This window comes from Bos taurus, chromosome 16, assembly GCF_002263795.3.
Source record: "Bos taurus isolate L1 Dominette 01449 registration number 42190680 breed Hereford chromosome 16, ARS-UCD2.0, whole genome shotgun sequence".
In the NCBI taxonomy this organism is placed as follows: Eukaryota; Metazoa; Chordata; class Mammalia; order Artiodactyla; family Bovidae; genus Bos; species Bos taurus.
In genome coordinates, this window is record NC_037343.1 from 4,680,154 (window position 1) to 4,707,798 (window position 27,645).

General features: G+C 50.9%; 2 protein-coding genes across 4 annotated transcripts; one reads left to right on the forward strand and one right to left on the reverse strand.

Moving 5' to 3' along the window:
- The first annotated feature begins 1,928 nt into the window (after positions 1 to 1,928).
- IL24 (interleukin 24) lies at positions 1,929 to 7,612 on the forward strand. The gene is made up of 6 exons (XM_024976606.2): positions 1,929 to 2,029; positions 3,440 to 3,674; positions 4,757 to 4,819; positions 5,684 to 5,842; positions 6,418 to 6,489; positions 7,381 to 7,612. The coding sequence occupies exons 1-6, from the start codon at positions 1,929 to 1,931 to the stop codon at positions 7,462 to 7,464; spliced, it is 714 nt and encodes a 237-aa protein (XP_024832374.1). The 3' UTR covers positions 7,465 to 7,612.
- Positions 7,613 to 7,697: 85 nt separating this feature from the next.
- Positions 7,698 to 26,977, reverse strand: FCMR (Fc mu receptor). 3 transcript variants are annotated; one of them, XM_002693895.7, is made up of 8 exons: positions 26,834 to 26,977; positions 18,864 to 19,199; positions 17,960 to 18,091; positions 16,768 to 16,990; positions 14,105 to 14,241; positions 13,622 to 13,780; positions 12,789 to 12,847; positions 7,698 to 9,519 (listed from the first exon to the last, which is right to left on the reverse strand). In XM_002693895.7, the coding sequence occupies exons 1-8, from the start codon at positions 26,868 to 26,870 to the stop codon at positions 9,343 to 9,345; spliced, it is 1,260 nt and encodes a 419-aa protein (XP_002693941.2). In that variant the 5' UTR covers positions 26,871 to 26,977; the 3' UTR covers positions 7,698 to 9,342. The 3 variants fall into 3 exon arrangements, with proteins under 3 accessions (XP_002693941.2, XP_059731631.1, XP_059731630.1); XM_059875648.1 differs by lacking the exon at positions 26,834 to 26,977 and adding an exon at positions 19,296 to 19,494; XM_059875647.1 differs by lacking the exon at positions 26,834 to 26,977 and adding an exon at positions 19,272 to 19,494.
- Positions 26,978 to 27,645: the final 668 nt, after the last annotated feature.

Sequence of the window (27,645 nt, forward strand, 5' to 3'; positions counted from 1 at the left end):
AGCCTGCCTCGCTGTCTCCATGACCTCATGCCTCTGTCCTGGCCTGCCTTGCTAACACCTCCTGCTTTCCTGCATAACCGTAGACAGTTGTCTAGGATTGCAGATGCCCTTGGGCTCACTTTTGCTCTCAGCTTCCAGCTTTAGCTGTCTAGACTCTCTAGTCCTGTTTGCCCTCCCCCTCATCTATTGTCTCAATATTCTTTAGTTTGTCTTCTCTGTCTCATCAAAGCCTCTTGGCATCTTCTTCTCATGGTAGTTAGCGATTATTAGTAGTGACCTAGATCCTGAAAGGAAAAGGGGGTTGTGATGTGGGCCCCTGCCTAGGCCTAGAGGACAAGACTCCAGCCTTCTGGGAGCAAAGGCCTCAAGCATGGTCTTTAATACGGCAGTGGCAGCTGGCCAGCCTGCTGGCTGGGGATTGCAGCACGTATTTGACTTACTGAAGAAAACAAACAGCACAGTGTCTGTGATAGAGAGAAGAGAGATTAAGGGTCCGCCAACTGGAGAGAGACTGGAAAGGGCTGCTCAGTGGTGAAGAATCCACCTGCCAAGCAGAAGACATAGGTTCAATCCCTGGGTGGGGAAGATCCCCTGGATGAGGAAATGGTTACCCATTCCAGTATTCTTGCCTGGAGAATCCCACGGACAAAGGAGCCTGGAGGGCTGCAGTCCATGGGGCTGCAAAGAATTGGACACAATTTAGTGATTAAACAGCAGCAGCAGCAGCTCCTCCTAGTGTCCCCTGTCCTTTTTTCTCCAAGGAGAACTAGAGGAAGTCATCCTGCCCCTCACATCACATTTCTATTCCCATGATTTTGCCTGGATCCAGGTTTAAAGAAACTCTTAGAATGTTCACGCAAGAAGGTAATTCAGAACAGGGCTCAGCAAGCCCTCTCTGCAAAGGGTCAGATGTTAATAGTCAATACTGGTGACTTTGTGGGCCACATGGCTTCAGTCACAGCTACTCATCCCCGTAACAGAAGCAGCAAACATATGGACAAATGGGTGTGACTGCGTCCCAGTAAAGATTTCTTTATGGACATTAAAATTTTAATTCACCCACATTCATGTGTCCCAAAATGCATGTTCTTTTAATTTTTTTTCGATCATTAAAAAATACAAGAACTGTCTTCAGTCACCAGGCTGAGCCATTCTCATCTTATTCTAGGCCAGTAGTTGGCCAGTTCCTCATTCAGAGTCCAGTGTTTCTCATACTGTGTTTCCCAGAGTCATGGTCTAATACTTGTGGGAAAGACTGGGTTAAGGAGTGTTAAGCCCACACCAGGCTTCTGGCTCCTACAGGGCACAAAGGTTTCCAAGAGGGGCAAGCATGTGCCAGCCTTCTCTAATTTACTGAGAGTGAAATCCTTAGTGCACAGAGAGTCTTGCAGATAAGCATCCCTCAGGACCAGGTTCTGGGGAACATGCATTGGAAACACTGCTCCAGTCTGCCCCTCACCTACACCCTACACCTGAAGGCTGAGCGTCCTACTAGGAGGACACCCGGCCAGGTCTCTTGATGGCACTGATGCTCCTGTGGCAATGGGATAGAGCTTTTGTTTGCTTGCTTGCTTGTTTTAACTTTATGGATGTAGAAACTGAGGTTCGAGGTAGCTAGATGACCTGCCCCTGTCACGCTGCCAATGGCAGAGCTGGAACTCAGACCCAGCGCTCACCGCACCCAGGGGCTGCTTCCCCCACGGCCCCACTGTCTAGAGTGAAGGTTGACTAGCAGTGACGTCATTCTCTGGGAAAGCATGACCGGTTTCCCTTTCTCCACCTCCCTCTGCCTCCCCCGCTCCTCCCCCACAGCCCCCATGTATATGAAGCTCCACAAAGCCTGGCTTGCCTGCACACCTTTACTTTGGAAACAACTTCCACAGCTGGAACAAGAGCCTTCCATCCACTGTTACACCCCTGGTTGGTGCATGGTGTGTGTGTGTGGACGCCTGCCCAACTTTCTTCCTCTACGACGGGAACCAGCCACCACCAACCAGCAAGCCCTCAAGCATCCCTTCCAGGGCCCGAGGTGAGTGATGGGAGATTCCCGAGTACTTGGCTTTGAAGCCTTAGACCGACTGCCGCCCGACTAAGCATAGGGGCTGGGGGGACACAGAGGCGAACTTTGTCAGCGTTTATGTAAAGGGTGAGATATGCCATGAGGAGGAGCTGCTCTCTTGGGTTTAACATTGGAAGAGTTTAGGCTGGAGGAGAGGAAGGCTAGGAGGATTATGAAGCCCACAGGTGAATTTGCAAGAGGCTGAAGAGCTGGTGGCGTTGGAAAGAAGGGACCAGGAAGACTCTGAGGGAGAGGCTGGAGCTCAGAGCTGCATGACAGGACAACGAGTGCTGGCCCCAGGCCTGCTCCTCTGGCTCGCGAGTTGGCAGGCACTGGGGAGACAGACCTTCTCCTGGCTTCCCGCCCAGCTGAGGGGTGGAAGACCAAGCGTCCTCAGGTGTGAGACCAGGGCCTGGAGTAAGCAAGGGCGGGACCGAGCTCTGAGGAAAGAAGCAAGAAGAGAAGCAAAGGGCCAAGGAGTCATGGAGAAGCAATCTCTGCATACAGTTATGACAGACAGACAAGGGGATTCCCTGCCTCTAGCTTGCGGCTCTTCACACAGTCATGCAGTGGAAGGCTTTAGAGGTGATTCATGTGAGTCCTCCTGATCCCTCCTCTTGTTCAGTCACCTGAAACATTACTTCCTAGCGTCAAGAGTGAGTCGGTCAGCTGAGGTGGCAGAGTGAGTGTGCGTACCAGCTCGCCCATCCCTGTGGGCCAGGATTAAACCCGCAGTGCCTCTGGATGGTGATGGGAGTCAGAGGTGGCCTTCTCCGGGGGGAGGGAAGAAAGACCTGCCCATGTGTGTCCGGTGACTTGAGGGCAGAACTCAGATCGGCGAATGTGTTCTGCCGAGTCTGAGATCCTTGTGTGTGTTCTTTGGCACATTATAACTCCCCGTTTCTTCACTTTTCTTGGTCAGATTCTGACTGGTGGGTGGGCTGTTGGCTAGAGAGGACTGTAACGGAGCAGGGAAGGTGGGGCAGGGCGTGTGTGTGTGTGTGTGTGTGTGTGTGATGCAGAGGGGAGTGCTGAGGGAGGAGGTAGCAGGGATAGCCAGACCACTGGGTGTAAGACTGAGGGGCAGAAAGGCCCTCGGGGCCGAAAAAACCGTTGCCTCGCCCAGGGCATCCCGGCAAGGCCACACGTTTGAACTGTTCTAACACCAGGAACGCACCCTGGTTTCAGGTTTTGCATCTGTGTGTCCCCAAGGCTGGCTGCGGCAGAGGCAAGGAGCCTTACTCCAGGGGGACCACGCCTGAGGCTGAGGGCCTTGCTCACAGGGCTGCCTCCTTACCCCAGCAGGATGCTCCCTCACAGGGGTGCCCCCTTCCCCCAGCAGGATCCTCCCTTACAGGGGTACTCCCCTTCCCCCAGCAGGATGCTCCCTCACAGGGGTGCCCCCTTCCCCCAGCAGGATCCTCCTGGACCTTCTTTGCTGCAGATGAACTCTTCTATGCACGTGGCTGCTCTTCCCTGCTTGAGTCTGATGCTGCTTCTCTGGAGCCCGGGGCCTTGGGTCCGGGGCCAAGAGTTCCAGTTTGGGCCCTGCCGGGTAGAAGGAGTAGTTCTCCAGAAACTGTGGCAGGCCTTCTGGGCCATGAAGGACATTGTGGTGAGTGAAGTGTTGTTCTGGACCCAGCCATGGAGGGAGGTGATTCTGGGCAAAGGAAAATATTTGATGATTATGGAGCCCTTTGCAGCTTGCTAATCATGTTCCTACCTAGGAGCTTAGTGAAGTCAGAGATATTGTGGGTCCACATTTCCTTCTCCACTCGATGAAACTGAGGCTCAGAAAGATGTGGCCAATCCATAGGAAAAGAAACACAGCCCATGAGGAATAAGAAGGAAGCCTGATTCATTTGCACTTCATCTCTGTCCCAGGGTTACATAAGCCTTCACCCACGGGAAGTCATGGGGAATCCTTTGAGACCCACCAGAGTTTTCACCTACTGCTTTGCCAGCTCCTCCTAGTTTGTTCCCACCTGCTGAGGCCTTGACTCAATATTGAAAGAATGTTTAATTCTGAGTTGGGAAAGAACGGTTAATGCATCCTGTGACACGTACTCCTTAAAGGACAATCCAGATGCAAGGCAGAATGAAGGAGCTTGACAAGGCAGTCTGGGGAGAGAGGAGGGTGCTGGACTGGGACAGGACACCTCTGTGTGATCTTGACCTTGAAACCAATCCATACAGCAGCCTTCCCCCACTCCCATGCTATCAGTTTCCTTATTTGCACAATGAGGAGGTAGGACAAAGAATCAAGGATTCTTTGGCTGGAAACCCAAGAAGTGGCGGGCTGCAGGGGAAGCCTTGAGGTGCAGCCTCCCCGACTCTCCATGGAAGGTGGGGGTAACATCCTAGTGTAAGAATCCTAGTGGTTCTTAAAATGGGCATATTTCTTCATGCTTCAAGTGACCAAAGGAATCAAAGGACCAAGTCCTTTATCAAAGCTCTGAGAATGCCTAAGATTCCATCTGCCCCTGGGAGGCCAGGATTCATGATTTTCTGAAGCTGAAACCTTGTACCTCCCCGCCAGGAGCCAGCTCAGCATGGCCCTCCCTGGGTCCCCCCTGTGGCTTCTGAGGTCACGCAGACTAGATAGACTGAAGGGTCTGGGCAAGCAGCATGTACTTGCAAGGTTGGCTTCTATGTTGACCTCCAACCTGGAGACATCTGTCCTTTCTGTTCCCCAAGCAAGCTCAAGATAACATCATGAGTGTCCGGCTGCTGCGGAAAGAGGTTCTGCAGAACGTCTCGGTAATCAGACGTGGGGGAAGGGTGTTGTCTCCTCTGGGTGGCTGGTCTCCTGAGGGTGAGGCTGAGGGGTGCTCCAGGGGAGGCTGATAGAAGACTTCACTTCTGTCCCGGGCTGCGCCTGCACAGGTCAGGGCTGGGTGGTGAGCTGGAGGAGGAACACCTGGGCTGGTCTCCTCAGTACCCAGGGTATGTGAATACAGGACCTGAGGAGAGGGCGGGGACTGAGGCTTGTAAATATCTGTCTCCATTTAGCCAGTCTCCATCAATCTGGATTTCTCTTCTGCTCTCATTGGCCCAGAGCCGTCTGCCTGGGCCTCTTCCATGCCCCTACTTTCTTCTCACCCATCTAGGCAGTGAGTAAAAACCACCAAGCTCTGACCCCTGAGGGATGCCAAGCTCCCTTCTGTGGTGCCTCAGGGGCCCAGGGTGCAATTCCTGCCTTCATGGACACTAGTTTTCTCTCTCTTCATTTCTCCTTCTAAACCTTTTCCCTGCCAAAGCTCAGCTAACCAAGAGGTGGTGCTTTTCAAGGCCCATCACTGCCCAGAGCTATTAGAGAGGTCATGGGCTGGAGAAGAAAGAAATCTAACCACATGGGAGGCGGGAGTCCTGGGCGCCAGGCCTGGGCCTGCCACTCACTGGCTGTGGGACCCCGGATGAGCCCTTCCTTTCTAGGCCTGTGGGTCCTCTGGTCAAACAAAGATGTCCAAAGGGGCTCTGAAAGACCCAACGCTTCAGAGCCCCATCTCCTGGAGGATCCCTGCCTCCACTTGTGCTTATCTTGCCCTGTGCACCACGTGGGTGGTTCATCAGGGTCAGAGTGGGCAGAGGCCTGGGCTTGGCAGTGACCCTGCCACCCCCTAGGAGACTGAGAGCTGCCACCTCATCCACGCCCTGCTGAGGTTCTACGTGAACACTGTCTTCAAAAACTACCATGACAAGGCTGTTGAATTCGGGATCCTGAAGCCATTCTCTACTCTGGCCAACAACTTCTTTGTCATCGTGTCAAAACTGCAAGCCAGTGTGAGTAGAACAAAGTTGGGACGGAGGTCCACAGGAGATGCTGTGTTTTCAGAAGACTCCTCTTCCCTTATCTGGCCCTGGCTTTTATTCCGTGACAGGGAGCTGCAGGTGTCATGGAACGGGGCACAGGCTCTGGACACCAGCAGTGCTGGCATTAAGTCCAGGTCTAACAGACTGGGTGTCCATTTGCAAAGTGGTCAATCTCTCTCTCTCTCTCTCTTTTTTTTTTTTTGCAAATAATCAATCTTATTTATTCAAAACACCTTTGAGAGAGAAATTGGGAGACCAAAACAAAACAAAAACAAAACCCCGAAAGTGGTCAATCGCTTTGGGCTTTGGTTTTCTTATCTATAAAGTGCTGATAATCACCTCTACCTGGCAAGACTACTGTGAGTATGAAAGGAGGCAGTCTCTGCTGCACGGTGGGAGGTCAGCATTGGCTGCCTTGGGGATGTGAGATTTGGAGCTGCCCTCTTAGGCCTTGGGAGTCTTTCTGGCATTACTAGGAAAGAGTGGGAGAAGGCACCTCTGCTCCTACCTGACACTTGGCACGATTTTCTTTCTCTGTTATCCAGCAGGAAAAGATGTTTTCCGCCCGTAAGAGTGCACGCAGGCGATTTTTGCTGTTCTACCAAGCATTTAAACAGGTAATCAAGGCTGGGAACTGAGAGTTGCCCATCTGGAAGCAGACTACCCTGAACTGTCGCACGAGGGTGCCTTAGGGACCTGGTGTAGAATTCGATGCAGGGGACTCCATCCAGCTCGCCCTGAGCCACCTGACTTAGCAGGAGCATAGCTATACTGTAGCTGCGTTAGTTACCATACACTTCGCATAAACACTGCAAGTGACATGGCCAATTTTTCTGCCAGTTTTCAAGTTAAAATGCTATTCTATTTCCCTACAAGATGATTTCACTACCAAGGACATTCCAAAGTGAGAGCTTTATGGGTACCTGAGGTGGGCAATTGGTGAGTCAAAAGTGAGGGAGAAAGAAGGGAGAATCCCCAACCCCAACACAAATCTGCAGTATTTTCCAGGATGCTCAAAGGGTCGAGTTTGTGAAAAAAGAATTATGTTGTCTTTTCCTAAACTAAGACAACAAAGAAAATTCCAGTTTCATCCCCAGCTCCCTCCCCAAGACAATCCAATTTCGATCATTTTTTGAGGAATAGATATTCCAGTTTATAAACAAATGGTGAAGAGCAATAACATACTAGGGAAAGGGACCACCCAGGTCTCAATTTCCTCATCTGCACAGTGGTCTCAGGTGGATGGAATCCACTCTGCACAGGGATTCTGATTGTCAGGGACTCATGATGTTTTTCCCTTGCTCCTTATCTGCGGCCACTCACCAACCCACCTGTCCTTGCCTCCAAAGCAGACAGCGCACACAGAGAACTGATGGGTGGTGACTTTGTCAGAGGCCATCCTAAAGGGGTCACAGCCCGTGATCTACAGTCGCACCAGGTTCAGGGGTCAGAAGGAAACCTGTTCCTGTGGCTAACACGGCAGGTCTTCAACTTTCCTTTCCCTTTAGTTGGACAGAGAAGCAGCTGTGACCAAAGCCTTTGGAGAAATGGACATTCTCTTGAGCTGGATGGAGAAATTCTACCAGCTCTGAAGGCCTAGACCAGGATACCCTCCTTCTTCTCCGTGTCATTTCAGACGAAGGTCCCTTCCCGTGATGTCCTCTGGGCACTTCACACTCTTGACCATGGGTCCTGTTCTTGGCCCCAGCTTACAACTTCATTCTTTAAGTGACCGTAACAACAGTCATGGAAGGTTCCCTTGGATGCTGTGAATAATCTACAAAGCAGATTCCTATATTTATTACAACTCTATTTAATTCCCATCAGTGTTTTAACTGATGCCATATTTATTTGTCAGACTGAAACTTCTATTTCAGTGAAGTTTCAGTGAAACTGTCTTTTGGAGTTGCCCTCTTCACGTTTCTCTGTTTCCCCCCACAATCCTCGCCACTGTGTGGGGTTAGTGGATGGGAATGCTCAGGAAATGCTTAATAAATTGGATTTTTAAAACCTGTCTTTGAATTGCTGAGGAACAATGAGGGATGCTGGGATATGGAGTTGAGCCTCAGGGCATGGAAATCACATGGTCACGACATCTGCAGGAACAGAGTGCTGGGTGAGGTGAGAGCACTGGTTGGAATGTAAATGGTGAAAGACAGAGCACAGAGGGTGCCCAGCACAAAGCAGACTCCCCGTCAGCACCACCTCTCGCCTCTCCCGTCAGCCCTTCCCACCCGCTCCCACCAGCCCCGTCCCTCGGGTGCTCTTTCTGATCCTGCTCATCCGCCTTTGTCGCCTGCCTTGGGGGCTGGAGTCAGGCTGACACTGTGGCTGGTGTCCTCATGCCTGGACGCACAGTCCCACCTGTGAGGGCACTCCCTGCTCATAAGGCAGGGACCTCGGGAGCCTCTGCTTTCTAGCATGGACCAGTGCCCCGTGAGGCTGACTTGTGTGTCTGGGAAAGGCCTTCTTAAAAGCAAGACTGGGCATTCTCTCGTCTCCAGCTCTGGTTGAACTTTGTAGTTGATTTCAATCCAAAGATACAATGTCTGCCTAACTCTACCCTCCTTCAGAACACTTAGGAGGATGAATAGGATGTGGGCAGTCTCTTCTTCCACGATGTCAGTGCTCTTGCAGAACAATGGGCCTGCCAGGAACCCCAGATCACTGTCCTTCCCCACCTGGCCATAAGCCACTTGGACTGGAACAGACTGTATTTCTGAAAGCAGAGAGTTGTAATGGCTTTGGATAGCTCAAATAGACCACGGCTAAGATAGTATTAGGCTATAGAAGAAGGATAAATAGATAACAAAAGCTATTCTATTTCTTAAAGAGAGAAAATGCTGGAGTCAGGGTACTTACGTGGATCAAGGGAGGAAGACCTAAAGAGGGTATCCACGTGTGTGACTAACAAGGATGGTTCTGAAAATTTACAACCCTTCATCACATCCAAATAAACTGCTGTCACCACAGGACTCCAGACAAACAGAAGATCACTAGTAAGTGCTAGCCCTAAGACTGGGGCAGAGAGGTTGCCAGGGGTGTTTCATACCAAGGTCCCTTCCTAGCTCAGGGCTGAAGCGTGTCTTCACAGGGCAGTCCAGGTACCTTCTGCTGGTGGGGAACTCAAGCTCGAGAAGGGCTTTCAAAGCAACAGCTATGCCTCCACTCCAGTCCAAGGCCATGTGGTCTAGAGCCAGGGGAGTAAGGACCCTGTGATCAAAAAGACTCTGCAAGTCCATAGCCTGTCACATGGCTTGGAAAGGAGGCAGGTGGCAACAGGGTAAATGCTCTGCATTCCCAGAGGCCACCTGAAAACCACGGGGTTCAAAAGTGTGTAAGGAGAGCTGGAGGAGGGGAGACTGCTCAGTGCTCCGGGCAAACAGGCAGGGATGAGACTTGAGGTGGGGAGGTAACAAGGGTTCTGAAACAGATGGAGTGGGTGTTGGGAGCCAGCAGACAGGCAAGACTCATTGACACCAAGGTCTGGGCTCAGGGGCACAGCTGGAGAGGTGAGTCAGGCAGGCAACGTTGACGTAGTCATCGGAATCAGTGTCCTCCACCTTGGCAGCAGGTTGGTGGCAGAAGCTTACATATTCACAGTCGATCTTCAGAGATGGGACATGGAGCCAGGGAATTTCAGGTACCTGGAAATGACCAAAGGATCATCCCTGGGTTTGGGTAGGGTGACTGTAGTATCCACAGTGGGCAATGGTGGGGTGGGGCTTGGGGTGCGCGTGGTTGCTGTCCTCCAGAAGGCAAAACACAGAGGTGGTTGAGCTCCATCAGGAGGCTCAGCCCTGGGGATTTTCAGGGTGGTGCCTCACGCTCTACATAACTGGAAAACACTTAGATCTAATACGGCAGGAAGTGTTTTAAATGGGGCTCAGACAAAAATCATGTGACTAAGCATGGGTCTGAAGGAGAACCAGCCACCAGAGGAGTTCCCCCTCTGGATTAGATGATGTGACTTGTGGAATAAATATGCATCTTCTCAGGGAATTATTCAGAAGGAGGATGAGTCATCCTCTGCACCTCCATAGGGCTTTCATTCCCTGGAGAGGCTGTGACGTGACGGGACAGTGCATTCCAGGAAGGAGTGGGCGGTTGAAGGGGAGGAAGGTAGCAAGCTGTGTGGAGCTCCACTTCCCCGGAAAGAAACTTTAGGATCATCTGCCTTCGAGATAGATCAGTTCTCGGATGGCAGGGCTATGGCATGACCCCAGCGTGGCATAACTATTGTGACATCCACCCAGGAAGGCTGCAGCAGGGAGAGTCACATATTTTTAACACAACCACTGAAAACTAGAAGCTCAGCCCCCTGAACAGAGCAGGCACTGAGTAAGTGCTCACTGAAAGGAGCTGTTCCTTTCTGTACTTTACCAGAGAGGGAATGGGCAGCAGCTTGCTTCAAAAATGTATCTCCCACTGCCTGTTACGGTTCATCATTTGAGACTAATCTGACTTAACCATTTTTAAAAAGTCGCTCCCTGTGAAGGCTTAAACTACTCAGTCATTTATCAGAGGCACCTTGTTGTGAATTTGTTTTATCAGGATTTTTTTTAATCCCTGATAGCAGGAGTGTGAATTTCAAGCAGGGAGGAAGGGTAAAATTTAAGCAAGGTATAGGTACCTAGATAGCATATTGAAAAGCAGAGTCATTACTTTGCCAACAAAGGTCCGTCTAGTCAAGGCTATGGTTTTTCCAGTGGTCATGTATGGATGTGAGAGTTGGACTGTGAAGAAAGCTGAGCGTTGAAGAATTGATGCTTCTGAACTGTGGTGTTGGAGAAGACTCTTGAGAGTCTCTTGGACTGCAAGGAGCTCCAACCAGTCCATTCTGAAGGAGATCAGCCCTGGGATTTCTTTGGAAGGAATGATGCTAAAGCTGAAACTCCAGTACTTTGGCCACTTCATGCAAAGAGTTGACTCACTGGAAAAGACTCTGATGCTGGGAGGGATTGGGGGCAGGAGGAGAAGGGGACAACAGAGGATGAGATGGCTGGATGGCATCACCGACTCGATGGACATGAGTTTGGGTGAACTCCGGGAGTTGGTGATGGACAGGGAGGCCTGGCGTGCTGCAACTGATGGGGTCGCAAAGAGCTGGACACGACTGAGCGACTGAACTGAACTGAACTGACAGGCCCACATGAGGCCATGTGTGGTCACAGAACAGTTTCAGAGAAAAGGACTCAATGGATATGAGTTTGAGCAAATTCCTGGAGATAGTGAAGGACAGGGAAGACTGGCATGCTGTAGTGCATAGGGTCACAAAGAGTCAGATGTGACTTAGCGAGTGAGCAACAAAGGGTAGAGTTGATGGGCACTGCTGGGCCTACCTACGCTACTGAGAACCCCTCCAGCAGGGCTGAGCAAGGGCAAGCTCCAGAAGCTGGGCCTGATGGGGGCAGAGCTGTTGCCTGTTCCCAGGCATCACTCTCCCCTTTTAAGCAAGACCCACAGGGATACAGTTCTCAGTCTCCCCTGAAGGCAGGTGTGACCATGTGATTAAGCTGTGCCCAGTGGTTCTCTGATACGTGACACTTCAGGCTCCTGGTCTTAAAAAAGCAACTTTCTCCCTCCCATGTGCGGATGCATACATGGTGTTAGTGATTGAGCATCAACCACGGATGAGGAAAGACTCCAGGGGATGGTGGAACAACAGTTAGAAGGCATCTGCAGCCCTGGATGACCCCATGGCTCAGGCCACCTCCTCCTGGCTCCCTGTCTTCACTTTCAAGGAAAACAGGCTTCCATCTTGCAAGCCCTGGGGTTTAGCGTTTGCTGCATCAGCTTAGCCTACACCCTAATTAAATCAGGGACATTTGCCACACTTAGTTTTCCTGGTTCCAGAAGCAATAATGTTTCTGCTACTGTGGATGCTTTAAAGAATAAAATGTTCTCTTCTTAATTGGGGAAGACAAAGAAGGATGAATAGCTTAACATTTTTTCATACACCTGCCAATGCTCATCAATGGAAAGATGAGAGAGAGAAAAAAAAGATGAGTTCCCTACTCCACACCTAGATTTAAAGAGGAATCTTTCTCACTCAAAGTGTTGAATCTTATCTGTATAGTCCATGGAATTCTCTAGGCCAGAATACTGGAGTGGGTAGCCTTTCCCTTCTCCAGGGGATCTTCCCAGCCAGGGGATTGAACCCAGGTCTTCTGCATTGAAGGCAGATTCTTTACCAGCTGAGCCACCAGGGAAGCCCATCTATGTCTCTGCTGCTGCTGCTAAGTCACTTCAGTCGTGACTTCCCCGTCCCTGGGATTCTCCAGGCAAGAACACTGGAGTGGGTTGCCATTTCCTTCTCCAATGCATGAAAGTGAAACGTAAAAGTGAAGTCGCTCAGTCGTGTCCGACTCTTAGCGACCCCATGGACTGCAGCCTACCAGGCTCCTCCATCCATGGATTTTCCAGGCAAGAGTACTGGAGTGGGGTGCCATTGGCCAGGCTTAATTGCCTTCAGTAAACAATCTCCTCTTATCTTAGAGGGCTTACTAGAAAGTACTTCCTCAGATGAAACCGGGTAACCCTCTTAAGACCTACTGGAAACTCAATCTCTTACACAGGAAAGCCCTTCCCAGTCGACATCTAGCATCCTCTTCTTAAGCTCCCGTTTATCCCATGAGGAATGCTTGGCCAGAAGCCAAGTAACTAAGTCTACCACAATTGTTGGGTAGCCGTCTACGTGCACCGTCCAAGGAGGAAACGGATACTCACTCTCGGACGCAGGGACCGGCAGCAGCTGGGAAAGCCCGCGCCCTCCCGAGAAGCCGAACCTCCGCAAACGGCGCGCGGGGCCACGCCCAGGTCTGGGACCGCCCTTTCGAGCCGCAGCTGCCAATCAGAGGCGGGGCGGGACTTACCAGCAGTGGGGCGGGGCTTACCCGCGGCGGGCGGGGCTTACCTGCGGCTGGGCGGAGGCTGCGGGCGCTCCGGGGACTGGGGGCGATGCGGCCCTTCCACCTAATGGGGAAGGGGAGGGCGGCATGAAGGCGGGGCCCAGGGCTCACCCCCGACCCCCAGCTCTGCGGGAAGCCCCCGGGCGGTGGACCCTGCCCGGCTGTGCGCGGCTGTCCTGGAGGCGCGGGTCTCCAGGCTCTCGCTGTGCGTCGCGCGGTTTCTGCGGCTCCAGTTCGTGTGTCGGCCCCGGCCCGGCCCCCACCTCCTCCACCCCGCTCCCACTCCCCCAACCCCCACCACCCTGCTCCCATCCCACCCCAGGTCAGAGCACCACAAGATCCCACAGATATTGCCAGATATTACATTATGCGGTGTCACGCATAATGAAGTTTATGCTCCATTCACAAAATCTAGCTCTTCTATCAATGACTAGGAAACCAAGAAGGTCTTTTTGACATAATATAAAACATAAAGCAAAGGACAAATTCACTCAAATGAGCAATTCACTGCCTTTCTTTGAGCCTCCATTTCTTTATCTAGAAAATGAAGCCGCAGTTTCTGCGGCTCCAGCTCGCGCGCCAGCCCCGCCCCCGCCTCCACCTCGTCCCCCACGACCCCCCACCCCCACGCCTCCAGCCCCACCCCTCCAGCCCCGCCCCCACCCCGCCTCGTTCCTCCCGCACCCCACCCTCCCCACCCCTCCAGCCCCACCCCGCCCCCAACCCCTCTCGTCCCCCCACCGCCCAGACCCGCCTCGCGCCCCCACAGGCCGACCTTCTCCCCGCTGCCTGCCTGCACGCCCAGCCTTGCCCTCCTCCCGCCTGCCAGCCGGCTCACCAGCCGCGTCCACGCCGCGGGGCCTCCGAGGGCAGGCGCTGTAGATATTGCTCGGGGTGCGCGGCCGCCGGGACACGCGCGGCCTCCGGGACAGGGCCCGCTGGGAGGCGTCCAGCGTGCGCATCCTCACGGCCAGTCGGCGGACCCGCCTGGAGAGAGCTTCTCGACCAAGCCGCAGGGACAGAAGGAGGAAGGAGGGTGTCAGAAGCCCGCACTCGCCCAGTCTTACAGAAAACTAAAGACGGCCCCCTCCCCGCCGTTTGGCAGCGTCTGACCTGAGGGTGCTCCGCTCGAAAGTGGCACAGGCTGGCCCTCCACTTCAGGGTTCGGGCCGCGCCCCTCACCGTCCCCGTGTCCAGACCACCGAGTCCCATCCCAAGTCCCCTCAAACTCAGTCTGCTCATCCAAAGTCCTGAGTGTCCCTGGGGGATCAGAGGGAGCTGGATTCTCTGGGAGCTCCGTCACTGGGCCTGACCCACTCACCTTTCCGTCTTTGAATGATCCTTTTCGCCAGCAGCCCCAGAAGCGCCAGGAGTATGAGACCCAGGATGGTGGGGATCAGGACGAAGACACCTTGGTCTTCCATCCCAGATGCAGCGCCCGGGCCCTGGTTGGAGGCTCTGAGCAGGGGAAGAGCGGGGAGAGGAAGGAGAGGTAAGAAACGGAGGGGGATTTAAGGCAGCACCCCAAGGGCCAACTTTTGAAGGCAGTTCACAGGTTTGTCCCTTGGATAACAGAATTCTCACCCCACCCACCTCCCCCAACCCCACCCTTGTCACAAAAGGGCCTGTCTATGGAGTCAGGAAACCTGGATTAAATTTCAAGTTTAGCTTTTTCCTGGCTGTGTGATCTTGAATCAGTTTCCTAACTTCTCTGAGCCTCATTTCCCAGTAAATGGTTACAGTAAAACCTGTTTCACAGAACAGTTTGAGGATGAAATAAAATAGTGGCTATAAAGACCTTAATGTAGCTGACCCAAGCAGCAATCAACAAAGGTCAGTTCCACTTCCAGCTCTCTGCACCTCAGTTTCTTCACAAGATGATTGCAGATTTTAAATGAGTTAGTTTCTGATAACTATGGAAGAGAGGATGGTGCTCCCTTTGCTAGAAGGTCTTCCCTCCATTTTCTCTACATGTTGAAATCTTGCTTTCCTTATCCATTACATAAGTCCTCATTTTCTTCTCCAGTCGTGGTAAACTAGAATCAACTGTTTCTCTGTGTCACCACTTCCTCTGTTCATACCAGTTACAACACTTACCACAGTCAAGACTAGTATTAGTAAAATAACACCTAGATATCATGTTTTTAAACTTTTCTACATCTTCAGGACATAGCACAATGCCTGGCATGTAGTGGGGATTTAAAAACATGTTGGTTGAGTTAATTGAATTCTTCTCCACTAGTAGGCTGTTATGGTTTAATAGACTAGGAATCAGAAGTCCTGGTTCTGTTTGTAACCACTTTGCTCTCATGGGCTCAATTTCCTAATTTTAAGGCCCAAATGATGTCAGAAATGCCTTTCTTCGCTCACGTTTGCCTTTGCTTGTATGTGTGCCTAACTGCTCAGTTGAGTCTGAGTCTTTGCAACCCTATGGACTCTTTGCAACCCTACGGACGCCTACCAGGTGCCTCTGTCCATGGGATTTTCTAGGCAAGAATACTGGAGCAGGTTCCCATTTTCTCCTCCAGGGGATCTTCCTGACTCAGGAATAGAACCTGCATCTCCTGTCTCCTACATTGGCTGGCCAATTCTTTAGCACTGAGCCACCTGGGAAGCCCCTTCTATTTGCTTTGGCAAAAAAATAATTCGCAGGTATTACGTGAGTCTCAGTGAACTCCGGGAGTTGGTGATGGACAGGGAGGCCTGGCGTGCTGCGATTCATGGGGTCGCAAAGAGTCGGACACGACTGAGCGACTGATCTGATCTGATCTGACTGGTTTTCTTTGGAATCTGTTCTAATGCTGCCTCCTAGTGGTCGATAGCAGCACTTTCCTGGGCTGCACCCCCATCCATTAATTGAGAGCTGGCCAACAGAAATGTAGTCGGAGCCGGAAAGGTAACTTAAAATTTCCTAGTAGCCACGTTGAAAGAGTAAAAGGAAACACACAAAAGTAGTTTTTAAATTACTGATGGTTTAGTAGCTAATTTTATATTCATTTAGTTCTTCCCCATCAAAACAGGAGCAGTCTCTCAGAGCCATCTATGATAGCATGATTCTATGCTAGTTTAAAACTCAATCCAGTTGTTGGGTTGTGGCCAATTACCTGTGCCTATTACTTCTGGGTTACCTTGGTGGATTTCTGTTCTTTTGGGCTCTTATTGGATACCCCCTTAGGAAATTTGTTTTAGATGAGTGTTCAGTCCTGTTCTATCTATTCATAATCATTCTAGATGGGATCCTCTCACCTGGCCAATTAAAAATACCTGCTCTGAGGCTGGCCATAGATTTAGGTTTTTTCTTAGGGTCATTTAAACTCAATCGGAGTGATGAGCTAAGTCTCAATAAAACATTAACTTCTCATCTATTAACAGGAAAACTCCTACAATTATGGGGAGGATCTACATGGTTAACCGGAGAAGGCAATGGCATCCCACTCCAGTACTCTTGCCTGGAAAATCCCATGGATGGAGGAGCCTGGTAGGCTGCAGTCCATGGGGTCGCTAAGAGTTGGACATGACTGAGCATCTCCACTTTCACTTTTCACTTTCATGCATTGGAAAAGGAAATGGCAACCCACTCCAGTGTTCTTGCCGGAGAATCCCAGGGACGGGGGAGCCTCGTGGGCTTCTGTCTATGGGGTTACACAGAGTCGGACACAACTGAAGCGACTTAGCGGCAGCTGCAGCGTCAAAACAGATTTGCATAAATGTTGAATGACTGAAAGATCTTCATCTCTTCTCTACAAGATCTCCTGCTGGAGCACTGATGTGTGTACTTGTTAATAGGACTAATGAGTTAATGTTATAGGCATAACATTAGTATAGCTATAATAAATATATCTATACTGTATTTCACAGTGACTTCTAGAGACAAAGCCAAGAATTGTCTCTGTTGGCAGACATTTTAGGGAGATTTCGGTGGATCTCCTAGTTCTAGTCTCCTTTGACCAGTTTTACCCCGTCCGAATGGTGGAGGCATCTTACCTCTGCCTGTGAAGCCTGGTTTGGTGGTTGTAGCTGGCCGTCTGGAGCCTGAGAAGCCCCTTCTGATCTGAGGTTTTTGAGGTTGTGATGGCTGGCAGAAAGATGGTGGGCTCAGCAGTTGCTACTGAAGATGCCCTGAAAACTCGGGGGCGGTGGGTGACTGAGGGGTTGGGGGAGGCCTGGTGTGCTCGAGGAGACTTGATCCTTTGAGCTGGTGTGGTTACTGCAGGACAGAGGAGGACAAAGTGACCTTCCAGATCCACACTCTGGTCTCCGGTAGCCTTGGGTCAACCATTTCTTTCCTGAACACATTCCTTCCTTTTAGGTAGACTACCTTTGTTCTTGCAATCCACATTGCCTGAAATGCCTTCTGAACAGGCCATCTACACCTAGTCCCTTCTGTCTATATTTGCTTCAAACTCCATTTCCTACAGGAAGTCTTCCCTGACTTCCCAGGCAGAAGAGCTTTCCCTCCTCTTAACCACGGAGAAAACCTTGACTGTAGTTCAGTTCCCACCCTGACTTGTATTATATCTATGTGTTTGTCTATTCTCCCGCATTCCACACCTGTCAGTCACAACCTTGGGTATGTAATGAGCTCAGTGACATTATCCCCCTCTCAAGGGCCAGCAGAGTCCTCTAGGGTAACAATATTCAATTAATGTGTCTACCTCTCAGGGAACATGTGAGGATATGATAGAAACATTGTATGTCAAAATGCATTCAAGACAGAAAAGTGATAGAAATGTAAAAGTATCATTAGTATAATTAATCTTATTGTCGCAAAATACAGCTGTTAAATTACTGTATGCCATCAAATGGAAGATAGCCACATGGGGAGCAGAAGGCAGGAGGACTTCTGGCTGGGAAATGTCTGCCCAGTCTTGGTTTCCTAAGTCATTCATAGAAGGGCTAGATTTTGTGAATGGAGCATAAACTTCATTATGCGCGGCCCCACCTGGTGGTGATGTGTAAGTACTGCAACTAGTGCCAAGTGGCTGAGGGATGGGCTTGACAGCCTTGGAATGCAGATCTCAAGGAGGTTCCCTCTTCCAAGACAGGGAAATACACACGTGAGACTCAGCTCTGCTCTGCCAACCACTGCATGAACTGAACACATATTCCCCTCGTCCACTTTCACAACAACATAGAATTTCTCCCACTTCCCCTGCCCTAGCTTCGGAGAACTGACCTTTGGACATGAATGTTAAAGAACTGGCATGTGCAGGCATCTGGAACCAAGGAGGCAAGTGCATTTGTAGAAATCTATTAAACCATGCTGGAGGCTCAGGCATCGGCTCTTCTTCCCAGGATGGCTCGTAAACTACCAAAGGCAAGAGAAGTCCATTGGTGGTCTCCAGCATCAGCCTGAGGCCCGGGGGAGGGACTGCTGGTGTGAGTTGAGGCTGACTCAGCCAGGGTAGATGGCAATAAAGGGATGAGGACACGGTGCCCATGAGAGGAGAGGAAAAGTAACTGAGCTGGGGTCTTCCCTGGAAAAAAAATCCTCTTTCACCCTGACGCAGTGGGCATTCTCTGCAAAATCAGAGTCCGTCAGGAATCTAGATTATTGAGTGAGTACTGTGTATGTCTGAGGAAGTCAGCGGAGAAAGAAGGGAGAAAGGAGGGGTTCTGGAGCAATAAGGAAAGGATCATATAAAGTAACAAATTTGGCCATCAACTGTGGCTTGAAAAATGATTGTCTTTCCTGTATATTTATCCCTGATATTTCTCACGGGACCAATTATGGGGCTGCTTATGTCCTTTTGCTTCCAGTTTCCTCCAGTCTCAGAGCCTCTCCTCAATTTCACGCCCACCCCCCACTTGGCTTGTGACCCGGGGGAAAGGTGGGCACGTTACCACCCGGGGGCGCACCGATCCTGTTCCTTTCTCACGGCTTGGATAGAAAATTTGGTGGATCGTGAAGTTCACTGACTCTATGAGATTACAGCCCCATGGATCCCAGTTTCCACTGGACTAGCTGGTACGGCAGCAGTGTTAGGGTGTGGGGACTGCTGCGGCCCCATGCTTGCCCCGCCTCCCCAAGGGGCAACGTTTCCTGGGTGTCCTCAGCCTCCAGCGAGTGGGGCACCTACCGCTGTGAACAGTCAGGGTGATCTGCTGGGTCTTGCCTCGGTCTGTGTTCCCGCCCACCCCACAGGCATAGATCCCGCTGTCATTCTTGGTCAGCTCTGTCATCACCACAAGGAACAGATTCCTGTCCGGACACTGCTCCAGCGTGACTCGGTGCTTGAATTCCTCTCTGACGTATTTGTTGCTGGACACCACGGTGGTGCATCTTCCAGACTCGTCAATGGTCCGGCACAGATATATCCTCACATGCGTTTCAGGAAGTGGGCACTCGATGGTAATGGATCCTCCCAGCATTCCTTCCATCTTTACTTCTGGAAGGACCTTCGGGGCTCCGACTACTGCAGGGAGAGGGAGTTAGTGAGAGGAAGCCCCATCCCCAGCCACGTCCCCAACACAGCCCTGTTTCCAACCTGGGCCCCAGTGCAGCCTCATACTCATCCATGCATCCAGCTTCATCCCCGTGAGCAGCCCTGCGCCTCCCTCATGTCTAGCCCTAGCTGCACCCACAGCCTCTTTCCATCCTCAACCCTGTTAACCTCCTTGGTCTGGCTCTATGTCCGTCCCTACTCTACACCCGAGGCTCAGTCTCTCCCCAGCCCAAGCCTTCATGTAGCTCTCCTCCTGAACCTCTATGGTCCCAGACACCAACCTCCTGAGAATCTAGTCACAATGTCATGTGCCATGACATGTGCCATGGTGAACTGCGCCCCCAACCAGCACGTGGCCCCCGAGTGACTTCAGTGTGCTGCCTGGAGGCGTGGTGAAATTTACTGCAACAGGTTTTCCTGTCTAGTTTTGTTTTGCTTGGATCCATCCAACCAAAACAACTCTTTCACCTCCAGTTTTTTTTTTTAATTCAATCATTAACAAGTATCTATTGAATCACGTTCATGTGATAAGCTAGCTGCCATCCCTCCCTCACAGAAAGAATCACTTATTCAGTGAAACAAATCTATGGCCACCACAGCAAAGTGTAATAAATCCCATGGCGTGAATACACAGGGCTCCTTGGAAGCAGCAAGCAGAGTGCCTGATCCAGGCTGCCACGGAGGGGAATTTGAGGAAGGCTTTCTGGGAGAAGGGCTGTGTAAGCTGTGGCCTGAAGGATTGGGTGTGGAGGGCTAAGAGAATGATGGTCATCCTCACTGAAGGAGGGAATACAGAGGGAAACAGGAGTGTGTTTGAATGTGTGCACACCTTGTTTGTGCCTTGGGGCTGGTGTGGAGCCGGGAGGAGTGAAAGGTGTGGCTCCTGAGTCCCTGACATCAATAAGCTTATGGTGGAGAGAAGGCGGGGCTAAGCTAGAGAAGAGGGTATGATTGTCAACTAAGTGGGTCCAATAAGGGTCCATATATTTCTGGGAAGATGATGCAGAGGACGGAGTGTGTGTGTTGGGGTGAGGCTGGGGGGACTGGGTGGAGGAGAAACCCTTCTAGACAATGAGAATTGGCCCCATAAAGCCTAAGAGAGGAGAGAGGACACAGCATGTTCATGAGGAGGGGAGGGGTGTTCACAAGCTTCCTGAAATTCATCTGCAGAGCACAGATTTAGAATCGCTCCGAGGAGTCAGGGGAAGAAGTGGGGCTGCAGGCTTCTAGATGTGCTGAGGAGGACATTCTGGGGGGAGGGAAGGATGGGGATATCTGGAGAGAGGAGGAAACAACCGTGAGAGCATGAGACAGGGTGGAGGAGGCTAGAGAAGGGCTAGCAGGGGAGCGTTCACAGGAGTTCATTAGTATCTGGATGTGCAGCTGGTTAGCACAGCAGGGAGAAGCAGAGGGCACTACCAGACACGTGTGAGCTGATGTGAAAGCCCTCATGCGAATCACCCACCTCTGCTTTAAACACCCTGGAAACTGAGACGAGGGAGGCAGCCCTGTGACTGGAACATGCCAACGGAAGGGCGACCCATTCAAAGGGCAAAGACCCAACCAAGGGGCTGGGGGAATCCCCCGTAGGTCCAGAGGGACCACACACACCTGTGTGCAAAGCCTGGCAACTGAGAGTGAGCATTCAAACGTTTGCAGACCAACTCAGCCAGAAAAGGGCATGCTGGCTGCTTTCTCAAGGGTGAGGTGTTGTAAAATGGGCAGAGGCAAGACAGAGCAGAGATGGGTCATGACACATGCAGACGCCTCCAGTGGCCTCTTTCTATTCAGTAGGGTACTGCTGGTCACCCTCTGGCTTGCCCAGATCCTACGTTACGGACTGTATGTTTGTATTGCCCCAAAACTCATGTGTTGAAGCTCCCGTATTACAGAGTGGGGCCTTGGGAGGTAGGTAGGGTTAGATGATGGCACCCCACTCCAGTACTGTTGCCTGGAAAATCCCATGGACGGAGGAGCCTGGTGGGCTGCAGTCCATGGGGTCGCTAAGAGTCGGACACGACTGAGCGACTTCACTTTTCACTTTCATGCATTGGAGAAGGAAATGGCAACCCACTCCAGTGTTCTTGCCTGGAGAATCCCAGGGATGGGGGAGCCTTGGTGGGCTGCCGTCTCTGGGGTCACACAGAGTTGGACATGACTGAAGTGACTTAGCAGCAGTAGCAGCAGGAGCAGGGTTAGATGAGGTTATGAAGCTGCAGCCCTCAAAATGAGATCAGTGTCCTTATTCTATTTACACAGGAGACCACATGAGCACAGAGGGAGATAGTAGCCTTCTGCAAACCAGGAAGAGGGCCCTCGCAGAAAACCATACCTGCCAGCACCCTGATCTAGGACTTCTAGTTTCCTGAACTGTGAGAAATAAATGTCTATTGTGGAAACCACATCTATGACACTTTGTTACAGCAACCAGCACTGACTGGGACATCCTTAGTGGGCAAACTTTGGATGGATGAAGCACAAGTAAAGCTGCTGGGTACACTGAGTTCTGGTCCCAGGGAAGCATTAATGGGCAAGGTGAAAATGACCAGATTCCACTCTCCTTGGAGTTCATAATAGCTTCTAACCACAAGCAGACTTCCCAAATAGAAAAAAAGATAGATACAACCTCCAGGTTTAGAACTTAGCACAGTATACGTAAGACTCCTGTGGGGGAACTTGTTAAGATGCAGATGACCTGGTCCTGCCCTTCAGCAAGGTGATTATATCTGCTTTGAACGGGTGAGTATATCTGCTTATGAATCTTCATTTTTAGGTAAGCAACCCAGGTGCCCTTGAATTTTTGCAATTTTGAGCCTTATGATTACATTTCCAAGTGATTCCAGGGAAGAAAGGGAGGAGCAGAAGTACATATAAAGGAATCAACCTGTTTAATATTGATGTTTTAGAGAAGCTGTGATGTATCATTAATCTCTGAATCGGTGATTTGATTTTCAGTGATGATGGTAGGGGAGAGGGATATATGTGGTACAAAAAGTCACTCTCAACATGTAATTGGATATAAATATATGTTTGAAATGGGCTTCCCTGGTAGCTCAGCTGGTAAAGAATCCAACTGCAATGCAGGAGACCCTGGTTCAATTCCTGGGTTGGGAAGATCCCCTGGAGAAGGTATAGGCTACCCACTCCAGTATTCTTGGACTTCCCTGGTGGCTCAGTTGGTAACGAATCCGCCTGCAATGGGGAAGACCTGAGTTCCTTCCCTGGTTTGGGAAAATCCCCTGGAGGAGGGCATGGCAACCCACTCAACCCACTGCAGTATTCTTGCCTGGAGAATCCCCACGGACAGAGGAGCCTGGCAGGCTACAGTTCATGGGGTTTCGAAGAGTCAGACATGACTGAGGGACTAAGTACAGCACAGCATATGTTTGAAACATAGGAAAAAAATCTTGTTTTCGTAATACAAAATAAGGTTTAGGCCCCAAGGCCTTGGCTGTGGCTGTGCTCTGGGAATAGACTGGATTCTGCAGGGTGGTGATTTTCTAGGCAGGAGAGGTGATGAGGACCCTATCAACTCCAGTCACAGCAGGATCTCTGGAAGAAGGAAGCTGACCTGCCTGAGAGCTTTATGTTTATCAGATGGAGCAGGGCTCTTAAAAAAAAAAAAGATGAGAAACATCCCAAGCGGCTTCCTACTTCTGCACACACTGACTTGTGTGTGTCCAGGCCTGCTGTCTGCCTTGGTCCTGTTGCTGTGAATGGAGTATCTGTCTTCTCTCAAAAGCCAGTCCTTTGCCCTGGATCCTGAGTCCATCCCATCACGTCCTACAGAGCCTCTCTCCTGCAATCACCGCCTTTCTCTGCCTGCCTCGGTGGTTGCTCTCTTCCAGCATTAACATGGCTCACACACATGCCCTGATGATGCCCACACTGGACAACCCCTCACTGACATTCCCTGCTCCCCTTCAGCTGCAATCCAATTCCACGTCTCCTAATTCCTTTTCCACCCACATCTGTCAGAATTTTGTCTCCAATATTCCATGGATACTGCTCCAATCAAGGTCACTAAAACTTTCCTTGTTGCCACATCGGTCACTTCTTTGTCTTCTTTTTTTCCTCATCCTCTTGGCAGCATTTGGTGGGATAGAGCCTTCCTGCCCGGAAATGCTTTCCTGGCTTCCCTGACGTCACTCTCTCGATGGCTGTCCTTTGCCATCTCCTTACTTATCTGTTCGCTTGCTTCTCCTCCTCACTTACTTCTTTGCCTCCTTCCTTATGTATGGCTCCTTCTCCACCAGTTTTGGGCCACCCCAGGGCCTGGCACTGGGCCTGTCCTCCTCTCTGTCCCCCCGGGTCTCCCCGCAAGAGCCCATGGACTCCCATGCCTTTTAGTGCCAACTCTGTCTAGATCTCAGCACTTCGTGGATCTCCAGCCTTATCTGTGCCTCTGAGCTCCAGACTTGCCTTTTGGATCCCTCCACTTGGACTTCACTCAAACATTTAAGATATATTTCACACTTAAAATGGTAAAAGGGGAAAAAAAAAAAAAAAAATCCTCTTGATTCCTCCTCCAAAACCTGTTCCTGTACAAGCTCTTCCTATCTCCGAAGAAAGCGTCAACATCCATTCAAGTGCTGAAGCCCCAGAGTCATCCTCATATTAAAGAATTAAGGGTAAGTTTTAGATGTGTGTTTGTTGTCCTATGTCACAGCATCGAGCGTGTGCATTCTTACTATTATAGGTCAAGGTATAGGTAGGTTTGAAAGCCGACCTCCTATCCTGCTGTCTTTTGTGGGCCTCCACCTGGGGCCCCAAGCGATGTGGCCTGTAGTTTGTGCCTCATGCACTGGGTTCTGGGACCAGGGCCACCCCCATATTTGCAGGACCTGGGGCAGGGATGCAAATAAGGCCTAAATATCACAGTCTTGGGCTTCCCTGGTGGCTCAGAGGTTAAAGCATCTGCCTCCAATGTAGGAGACCCGGGTTTGATCCCTGGGTCGGGAAGGTCCCCTGGAGAAGGAAATGGTAACCCACTCCAGTATTCTTGCCTGGAGAATCCCATGGACAGAGAAGCCTGGTAGGCTACAGTCCACGGGGTCCAAAAGAGTTGGACACGACTGAGCGACTTCACTTTCACTTTCATCATAGTCTGAATAGTTTAAAGTTAATCACCAAGCTAGTAAACTGTTGTTGTTGTTAAGTTGCTCAGTCGTGTCCGACTCTTTGCAACCCCATGGACTGTCGCCCGCCAGGCTCCTCTGTCCCTGGGGCTCTCCAACATCTTGACAAATTTACGCTTTCCTTGGATGTCCATTCTCACACATGCAGTGCAGGGGAAAATGGCACCAAGTTTTCTGCCTCCAGCTTCTGGCCCCTCTCCCTTCAGTTCTCAACCCTAGCTCCTGCCCACTCCACAACAGTCCTGGCATATACTTGGTGAATGACCCAGCTTGCATGTATAAACCCCATCTCCTTCCCAAACATCCACCTGTAGCCACTTTTACAGGCCAAGACATAACTCTAGAATAGAAGACCCAGGGTAGCATTGCAGAGTCACCGAAGGTGGATTCAGAGTCATTTGGACAGGGAATTTGAGGCCTAGCAGAGGGGGTGTGGATGTGGGCTTGGGGTAAGCATGTCCTTTGGGGTCTTGAACTCCTCACCCCATGGGGACTGGCACCAGTGGAGAAGGACAAAGCCCAGAGCAAGGACCCTTCTGGCTAGAAGAGTCATAGCGCTCTGGACAGACTGCCGGACTACAGTTCGGGTGCCCTTCACTTCTAGACATCTCCCACGTCCACCCAGTCCCTCTTCCCTCTCAGGCCTAAGTTTGGTTAACCATCCGCTGTGCTCACCCATGTCCTACTACCTGTCACAGAGTCTATTTCATTAAAACTTCATTCCTTTGGGCTTTCAGGGACTTCCAACATTTGACTCAAACATTTGCCTTTCTTCAAAACTCCAGCCATCACAAAGAAAGCAAGTATGAATAAACAACTACTCTGACCCCCAAGAAACTTACCACCGAATCAATAATATATTAAGGTTCCAAAGAAGGGGCTCTGGAAAGTGTAGAGAAGGAGGTGGAGGTTGAGATGGGCTTGAAGGGCCGCATCAGTGGTGGAGGTGGGGGGTAGGGCGCTCCTGGCAGAAGGAGCAGCAGGAGCAAGACCGTGGTGGCAGGGAAGTCCAGCGCACGTTCAGGGAGCTCTGCTGGCTGGAGGTTAGGAAAGTCCTGGGGAGAACGATAAGCTCAGCGTGTAAAGGCGGAGGCCAAGGAAGGAGTTGGTATTTCAGGAGTTTGGTTCAATTTGCAGTAGGAGGCATGGAAGGTCATTGGGGAGGATGATGTTATGATCAGAGGCAAGAAGAAGTAAGGTGGATCTGGAGCCACAGGCTGTCGACTTGCAGAAAGTAGGGAGGTAGTTAAAAGCTGCTCCTGTATTCTTTTTCTTTTCACTCCTCTGTTCTGTCTCTAGCAGAGGCTGCCATTTCTTCCTATCCTGGTAAGTGTGAATCTACAAACTACATGAATTGGCCATCAGTTGGGTCAAAGTCTGATTGGGGGTTAAAGGGGAGAGGTGGGTAAAAAGCTATTTTGGCATTTTGCAGCTGATATCATAGATAGTGAAGACAGAGTAGCTGATTTAGGTGGTGACCAGTGAGAAATCTGAGGTTATGTGTCAGGCCAGTTGTATTTTTGATCTTGATGAGATGTGGAAGTGGGGGTGCCCAAGAGATGGCTGTAAATCAAGATATGAAGCTCTGGAAACGAATTGAAAGTGTTAGCCGCTCAGTTGTGTCCAACTCTTTGTGACCCCATGGACTGCAGCCCATCAGGCTCCTCTGTCCACGGGATTCTCCAAGCAAGAATACTGGAGTGGGCTGCCATTTCCTTCTCCAGGGGATCTTCCCGACCCAGGGACTGAACCCAGATCTCCTGCATTGCAGGCAGATTCTTTACCGTTTGAGCTACCTGGGGAAGCAGGCCTACCAAATGGACCAGGGAGTCTTCGATTGGAACTTTGAAAATTCAGGCGATAAAAGAACCAAAGAAAGAATGTAGAGGTAGAAGAGAGAACATTGGAGGCTTTTAAATCCCAGATTAACAGGCTGACACCTGGGAGAGGGGATGCCTTCGGCCTGTGAGTCGACACCTTAGGGCTCAGGAGGAGTGTCTGGAGAGGAGAGAGGGGTGCTAGCTGGGAGCTGGGACGGCCTCCACCCTTGTCCTGCCCCAGGTACTGGTTTACAACTAAATTCATCCAGACGCTTCAGAGCCAGAGATACCCAGCCACTCCCCTGCTGCTGCTGCTAAGTCGCTTCAGTCGTGTCCGACTCTGTGCGACCCCATAGATGGCAGCCCACCAGGCTCCCCCGTCCCTGGGATTCTCCAGGCAATGAGTCTGGAATGGGTTACCATTTCCTTCTCCAATGCGTGAAAGTGAAAAGTGAAAGTGAAGTCGCTCATTCGTTTCCGACTCTTCGTGACCCCATGGACTGCAGCCCACCAGGCTCCTCCATCCATGGGATTTTCCAGGCAAGAGTACTGGAGTGGGGTGCTGTTGCCTTCTCTGAGCCACTCCCCTACCTGTGACCAATTCAGTCCTCATACGGCGTCCAAGGTGTTTCTCCAGAGCACTTACCTGGAAGGAAGTAAAGCGCCCAAAGCCACAGGTCCATGGCTCCTTCCAGAGCAAGGTCCCATCCAAGGGCCCCCCGAAGAGGGGGACAGAGGCCCGCTGCTCACCTCGGAGCTCTGTGCTGTCTGATGCTCAAAAGAGATTTCTGGGCCCCCACGAGGAGTGGGGCTTGGAAAAGAGGAAATGACAACCTATCTTGTTTGCTTACTAGTTTTAGATGGAAAAAGAAAATACCAGCAAACCACAGAGGAAGCCAGAAACTGAGAAATCATGCTATGTTGGGTGAGAATGGGTCCCCAGGGTTCAAAGTGCCTCGAGGCAGCTTCTATTAATAAAGACTGCTAGAAACTAACAGGCCTCATATTTCTATGCCTTGGAGGGTCCTCCTATGCTTTGTGGGGTTTATGTGAGCCAGAGTTATTTGCTTTATGCCTGTCTTCAGCATGAAAGAGCCTTCTTGCCAATTTTCTCCCTCTGAGGATGGCTGTAGGGACAGAAGCTTGGGCCTGAAATCAGAAGGTGCTGGTTGTAGCCCTTGAACACATTTGATAAATGCTTTGGGAGACCTGTCCCCCCTGGTGGCTCAGACGATAAAGTGTCTGCCTGCAGTGTGGGAGACCCGGGTTCGACCCCTGGGTTGGGAAGATCCCCTGGAGAAGGAAATGGCAGCCTACTCCAGTATTCTTGCCTAGAAAATTCCATGGACGTAGGAGCCTGGTAGGCTACAGTCCATGGGGTTGCAAAGAGTCGGACACGACTGAGCGACTTCACTTCACTTTAAGAGACCTGGTGGCTCAAAAGGTAAAGCATCTGCC